At 44.0% G+C, this 7,802-nt stretch overlaps 1 protein-coding gene across 5 annotated transcripts in view; it reads right to left on the bottom strand.

The window, feature by feature from the left end:
• The window catches only part of cdkal1 (CDK5 regulatory subunit associated protein 1-like 1), a 947,238-nt gene that overhangs the window by 609,542 nt on the left and 329,894 nt on the right, over positions 1–7,802 (bottom strand). For all 5 annotated transcript variants that reach the window (XM_078539307.1, XM_078539304.1, XM_078539306.1 and 2 more), the window contains one exon: positions 4,749–4,852. In XM_078539307.1, the coding sequence (XP_078395433.1) occupies positions 4,749–4,852 (104 nt within the window). The remainder of the gene's footprint in view (positions 1–4,748; positions 4,853–7,802) is intronic.

Genomic DNA, 7,802 nt, shown 5'->3' with positions numbered 1-7,802 from the left:
GCCTGATGAAGAGCAAGATGGCACTACAAAATGGAGGTGCTTGCCTAAAGGTCCAAACAGCATCCCACAAATAGCAGTCAAAGCCATCTTGGGGATCAGAGTTCAGGGAGAAGTACTTCAAATATCAACAGAAATGCTATGCACAGCCTGTCTGCTTCTTTACACCTCAATCTGCAAGATCATATAATGGCATTCTGACCTCCCACCATGAAGCTGCCTCCAATGTATTGGCAGGCTCCAGATGGGAGATGGGTGGTGGGGAGGTGGGTTTGGGGGGAGGGGGGAGTCATGCGCCATTCACAAAATTTCACTGCGTGCCAGAAGAGGAGGCAATTGCTCTTTTAAATAAAAACAGAGCTTATATTTATATGAAGTTTCATAAAGTGTCTTTGAATGTCTCAAAGTGCTTCACAATTAATTCTTTCTAAAGTCAAGTCACTTTTGGTATATAGACAAACATGGTAGCAAATCAGCACACAGCACGGTTCCACAAACAAAAATAAGTGAAAAGTATAGAAAAACATTTTTGGTCATGCTGGTTGAGGGAAACATGTTGAAGACAACTGATTTGTGGTTTCCAGGGGAAAAAAGAACAGAGTGAGTGAATGCAATTTCTAAAATACTGAAAGAAGTCTCAAAATCACAATCAATAAAAGCAAAATTTGACATAGTCTCTGATAACCATTATCCCTGTTTTTTTTTTTAAACACAATAAGTCCACAAAACAGAAACAGAGGAGGCATTCTCCTGGAAGTAATTTAAAGTCTTGTTCGAATCAGAAAGATGTAATAAAGACTAACAGACAGATCCATAGTCAGTGAATCAGAGCCACAAGTTCCTTGTATCAAAAAGGATGAAGGTTCTTCAAAATGGGCCTACTGACCTGGATTAGCACAAATAATACACATAGGCCACAGCAATGTAAAAACGTGGCATCAAAAATAGAATACTAAGGATCAGGATTGAATTATAAATGGGTACATGACTACAAAATAATTTAATGTACTTACGCAACCGAAACCCAACACTGTATACTTCTCTTCCTCAACTAAAAATTTGCTAAATCTGACATGTGGTTATCTTCCTTCTTTCCGTTCAGAGAAAAGGCTAGCATTGCATCACGAAGAGCGTAACTCTCAGGCACTGAATACTAAACAATATTTAATTTTTTAAAAAATAATTAATTCTTGGAATGCAAGTGTCATTGGTCAGGCCAGCATTTATTCCTCATTCCTAACTGCCTGACAGTGCGATGGTGTGCTGCTTTCTTGAACCACTACTGTCAATGTGGCATAGGTACACCTACAGTGCTGTTAGGGAGAGAGTTCCAAGATTTTGATGCGATGACAGTGAAAGAATGGCGATATAGTTCCATGCCAAGATGGTGAGTAACTTGTAGGGGAAGTTGCAAGTAGTGGTGTTCCCATGTGTTTGTTGTCTGTTCTTCTAGGTGGTACAAGTCACAGGTTTAGAAAGTGCTATCAAAAGAACCTGGACAAGTTGTGTTCTTGTAGATAGGACATACTTCTGCCGGTGATGAAGGGAGCAAATGTTTCGGGTGGTGGATGGGATGCCAATCAAGCAGGCTGTTCTGCATAGCGTTGAGCTTCTGGAGTGTTGTTCAAGTTGCACTCATCCAGGCAAGTGGAGAGTATTCTATCACACTCCTGACTTTTGCCTCATTGACAGTGGTCAGGATTTTGGGAGTCAGGAGGTGAATTAATCATTGCATTTTCCCCAGCCCCTTGCAGCTACGGTTTTTGTATGACTGGTGTTATGTTTTTGGTCAATGAAAACTACTATGATACTGATGGTGGGGGATTCAAAGATGGCAAAGCCATTGAATATCAAAGATAGATGGTTAGATTTTCACCTATTGGAGATGTTCATTGTCTTGCGCTTTCGTAGCATGAATGTCACTGATCAACCTAAAACTGAATATGTTGTCCTAGTCTTGCTGCATATGGACACGGACTGCTTCAGTGCTGAGGAGTTATGAATGGTACTGAACACTGTACAATCATCAGCAAACATCTGCACTTCTGGCCCTATGTTGGAGGGAAGGTTATTATGAAGCAGCTGATGATGTGCCCAGGCCAGGACCCTGAGGAACTTATGAACGGGTGTCCTGGGGCTAAGATGATTGGCCTGCAAGAACTAAAACCATCTTCCTTTGTGCTCGGTATGACTCCAACCTATGGAGAGCTTTCCCCCTTATTCCAAATGACTTCAATTGGTCTCGATGCCACATTTGGTCAAATGCTGCCACGATGTCAAGGGCAGTCACTCTCACCTCAATTCTGGAATTCAGCACTTTTATCCATGTTTGGGCAATGGAAGTAATGAGATCTGGAGCTGGCTGGTTCTGCAACGTCCAAACTGAGCATCGGTGAGTAGGGTGTCACATAAGAACATGAGAAATAGGATTACAAGTGGACCATATATGCCCTCCAGCCTGCTCTCCCATTCACTTATGATCCTGATTGATCTTTGGCCTCAACTCCATTTTCCCACCCACTCCTCATACCCCTCGATTCCCTTAGATACCAAAAATCTGTCTATCTCAGCCTTAAATATTCAACGATGGCATATATACGACCCTTTGGGGTGGAAAATTTCAAAGATTCATAATCCTTCAAGTGACAGAATTCCTCGTCATCTCAGTCCTAAATGAGTGGACCCTTATTCTGAGATCATGCCTCCTTGTTCTAGATTTCCTACCCAGGGGAAACAAAATCTAGTGTCTACCTCATCAAGCCCTTTCAAAATCTTGTAGGTTTCAATGAGATAACCTCTCATTCTTCTAAACTCTAGAGAATATGGATCAAATTTTCTCAGCCTCTCATCGTAGGACAACCCTATCACCCCAAGGACCATTCTAGTAACCTTTGTAGTACCAAATCCAAGGCAAGTATATCTTTCCTTATATATGGAGACCAAAACCGCACACAGTACGCCAGGTGCCATCTCATCAAAGCAATGTGCAATTGTACCAAAACTTCCTTCTTGTACCCCAATCCCCTTGCAATAAAGACCAGCACACCATTTGCCTTTCTAATTGTTTGCTGTGCCTGCATGCTAATTTTGTGTTCCTTGTACGAGTACACCCAAGTCCGTCTGAACATCAACATTTACAAGTTTCACACCTTTTAAAATATATTTTGCTTTTCAATTCTTACTACCAAAGTGAATAAGCTCACACTTGCCCACATGATACTCCATCTGCCATCTTGTTGCCCACTGACTTAACCTCTTTGCAGCCTCTCTTGAGTCCTCTCTCCTCACAGCTTGTTGCGAGTTAGTGCCACTTAGATAGCACTGTCAACGATACTTTTCATCACTTTGTTGATCAATGAGAGTAGACTGATGGGGCACAGATTGGATTTGTCCTGCTTTTTGTGCACAGGGTACACCTGGGCAATTTTCCACATTGACAGGTAGATGCTGTGTTGTACCTATACTGGAACAGCTTGGCCAAGGGCAAGGCTGGCTTGGGAGGACAAGTCTTCAGTACAACAACCGGAACAGTGTCAGGGGCCACTGTCTTTGTTGTATCCAGTGCCTTCAGTCATTTCGTGATATCACGTGGAGTGAATTGAGTTGCCTGAAGGCATGCTGATGATGGAGACCTCATAAGGAGGCTGAGGTGGATCATTCACTCGACACTTCTGACTGAAGATGGTTACAAATATTTCAATCTTGTCTATTGCACTGATGTGCTGGGCTCCACCAACATTGTAGATGGGGATGGCATTGGAACCTTCTCCTCCAGTTTAGCTGAATGCTAAATAGGATCGACACAACAGATCAAGCAGTTCAAAACTGGACATCCATGAGATGTTGTGGGCCATCATCAGTAGTGCTACGCAACACGATGGAGGGTGCTCTAAGTGTGAAGATTGGCTTTCATCTCAATGACGACTTTGCCACAGCCATTCCTACCATTACTGTCATGAACAGGTGCATTTGTGGCAGGTAAATTGCTGAGGACGGAGTCAAGTAAGGTTTTTCCTCCTGTTGGTTCTTTCACCACTAGGCCCAGTCTGGTGGATATGGACTCAGTCAGCTCGGTCAGTTGTGGTGCAACCGAGTCACTTTTGGTGATGGACACTGAAGTCCCCCACCCAAAGTGTATTCTGTGACCTTGGTACTCTCTGTTCTTTTTCCAAGTAGTGTTCAACATGGAGGAGCTCTGATTCTCCAGCTGAAGGGAGGCTTTGGTGGTATTCAGCAGGAGCTTTCCTTGCCAATGTTTTGGCACAAGTTCAGGGACAGGGCAGGGTGTACCTCTGCCATTTTCAGTTCTTCGGTCAAAGCTGGATGGTCTGTCTGGTTTTATTATTATTTAAGTTTTCTGTAGCGGTTTGATGTAACTAATTGGCTTGCTAGGCCATTTGAGAGGGCAGCTGAGAGTCAACTAAACTGCTGTCAACCCAGAGTCAGGATTAATGAATGTAACAGAATAAATGACTGCAATTATTGAACATTTGATAGCCTCAATCTTTGGTGTAACAAACAAGGCTATCCAACATCCACAGCAGCGTGCAACACATATTAGCAAGTACTATATCAAATCTTTTGTTCTACCCACCTTCCCAGTGTACACAACTGTAGGAATAATAAAAGAGGCACATTACCAAATCTTTTGCTTTAAAAACCACAAATGTTCTGCTTTGGAAATGATTTTTTTTTTAATCCCAGAAAAAACATTTATAAACTGCACAAATCTAACACCATTTAAATTTTACCTTGGAAAGAATGGATGGCTCTGTCTACTAGCTCTGCGACCGAGTAACTAGCCAGGTCTCCTCTTGCGTGCTTGGTTTTGCAGTATGTGCAAGCATTCAGGCAGCTGGAGCAACAAGAACAACATAAATTTCATTCAATAGTGTTACTATAAATCACTGCACACTAGCAGGGAGTTGTGGGGGTGGGGGGGGGGAAGGATATTTTAAAGACTAAATACATTTAAAGCCTTTTAAGTGCAAGTTAAAACCATAGAAAAATTACAGGACAGAAACAGGCCATTCAGCCCATCAGGACAAATGCAAGAATGCCAAATTTCAAACAATCTCAACAATTTATACTACCCAAAAATTTTGACATCAATTACGTTTAGCAGTGTTCATTTGCACTCATTTGACAACAATTGCACTCAAAGGCAATCATTTAGCTATCATTTACACTCAAAGCAATCATTTAGCTATCATTTACACTCAAAGCAATCATTTAGATTTTCATTTAACATGGCAAATATCGTCATCAATTGCGCGCAGTGCTCAAACATTTACAACTAGCAAAATCATTTACTTTAAGCATTCTGACACCAAAAACAATCAGAGTTTGTTACCCATATTTTTGCATTTCATTGCTTCAAACATACTAAAACTGAGCTAACGTTAGAAAAAGCAAACTCTGTTTTAACATATATCTTGATAAGCTAGTTTTATCTCTTTCTTCATAACCTATAATGAGCGCAGCACACCACTGCACCCGCCGGGCCCTGCCCCATCTCTCTCTCCCCCTTATTCTCCCCACTCTCTTCCCCTCCACACCGACCCCCACCACCAAAGACCTCAACTTGCAAGGCCATCAGGAACCAGAACTGACAGTGAGGCAGGCTCTGCTGCAGTTTTTCAGCTAGCGTGGGCCAGTGAATGCAGCGGGAGCGAGGCAAGTAATGGGATTGGGTTTCGGAAGTCAGGTTGGGGAGCAGGGGTGAGTGGATGGAGAGAGTAGTTGGTTGAGGGGAGGGAAAGTGGTTGGAGTGTGTCTTGGGCGGGGATGGATGGAAGCAGTCGTCAGGGACCCCCCAGGAGTTTGGCGGCGAGGGGCCAGAGACCTGGGAGTTCATTGGCAAGGGGCCTGAGGCCCAGAGTCTGGTTTGACAGGAGGGGGGTGATGTAAACCTGAGATTGGGGGGGGAAGGGAGAGTCATTGGAGGGCAGGGAGGCTAGATCACCAGGGGGAGATTGAGTGGGTGGCAGGGAACCACCAGGGAATGCCGAGGGTGAGGAAGGAGAGGTAGGCACCAGAAGTGCCAAGGCTCACGCCGATCGTCCCATGTCCTGCATGTTTTTTTTCCCCCAGGACAGCAATTAATTAATGCATAAAATGAATTAAAGACTGATGAGTATCTGGTGGTGCTCTCAAACATGTATAATGGAAAGATTTTTTGGACTGGATGAAAATAATGAATTTATGGATATTATTCAAGTAATTAATTTCCTTGTAATTTTCAATGCAGGTTGCTTTTGGTGCATTTACCTCCTTCGAGCGCATTTGATAGCTTCAAGCACACACAGTGTCTTTGAGCGCTATTGCCTTTGATCGCATTTGATATCAAAGATGGGAAAGCGCTGCTGACTGCATGAAAAACTCATTCCAAATTAGAACATTTGATGTCAAATGATCACTGATTGTTTTTGAGCACACTTCACTGTAAAAATTGTGTCAAAAGTTTCAGGTAGGGACAAGAGAAAAGGGTGCTGACTGGTTGGCAAGTTGGTTAAGCATTGCTATGGAGAAAGCAATGGGAACTATAGGCTCCACAAGCTCCCAGGTAATTGAAAAGAGGTAAAAGCAAAAAACTGCGGATGCTGGAAATCCAGAACAAAAACAAAAATACCTGGAAAAACTCAGCAGGTCTGGCAGCATCCACGGAGAAGAGCACAGTTAACGTTTCGAGTCCGAATGACCCTTCAACAGAACTAAGTGAAAATAGAAGACAGGTGAAATATAAGCTGGTTTAGGGGCGGGGGCGGAACACGACGAGAAGAACTGGATAGAGGGCCACTGATAGGTGGAGATAAGCAAAAGATGTCACAGACAAAATGACAAAGAGGTGTTGAAGGTGGTGATATTATCTAAAGGAAGGTGCTAATTAAGGGTGGAAAGCAGGACAAGCAAGGTACAGATAGCCCTACTGGGGGCTGGGATGGGGGGAAGGGATCAAAATAGGCTAAAAGGTAGAGATAAAACAACGGATGGAAATACACTTAAAAATAATGGAAGTAGGTGGGAAAAGAAAAATCTATATAAGTTATTGGAAAAAACAAAAAGGAGGGGGAAAATCGGCAAGGGGGTGGGGATGGAGGAGAGAATTCATGATCTAAAATTGTTGAACTCAATATTCAGTCCGTAAGGCTGCCAAGTGCCTAGTCGGAAGGTGAGGTGCTGTTCCTCCAGTTTGCGTTGAGTTTCACTGGAACAATGCAGCAAGCCAAGGACGGACATGTGGGCATGAGAGCAGGGTGGAGTGCTGAAATGGCAAGTGACAGGGAGGTCTGGGTAATGCTTGCGGACAGAACGAAGGTGTTCTGCAAAGCGGTCACCTAGTCTGCGTTTGGTCTCTCCAGTGTAGAGGAAACTGCATTGGGAGCAACGAATGCAGTAGACTAAGTTGAGGGAAGTGCAAGTGAAATGCTGCTTCACTTGAAAGGAGTGTTTGGGCCCTTGGACGGTGAGAGGGGAAGCAAAAGGGCAGGTGTTGCACCTTCTGCGGTTACATGGGAAGGTGCCGTGGGAGGAGGTTGAGGTGTAGGGGGTGATGGAGGAGTGGACCAGGGTGTCCCGGAGGGAACGATCCCTGCAGAATGCCGCCGGGGGGTGAAGGGAAGATATGATTGGTGGTGGCATCATGCTGGAGTTGGCGGAAATGGCGGAGGATGATCCTTTGAATGCGGAGGCTGGTGTGGTGATAAGTGAGGACAAGGAGGATCCTATCATGTTTCTAGGAGGGAGAAGAAGGTGTGAGGGCTGATGCGCGGGAGATGGGCCGGACACGGTTGAGGGCCCTGTCA

This window comes from Cetorhinus maximus, chromosome 3, assembly GCF_964194155.1.
Source record: "Cetorhinus maximus chromosome 3, sCetMax3.hap1.1, whole genome shotgun sequence".
NCBI lineage: Eukaryota > Metazoa > Chordata > Chondrichthyes > Lamniformes > Cetorhinidae > Cetorhinus > Cetorhinus maximus.
Note: the sequence above shows the minus strand (reverse complement) of the source record. Positions and strands in the feature narration are given on the sequence as shown.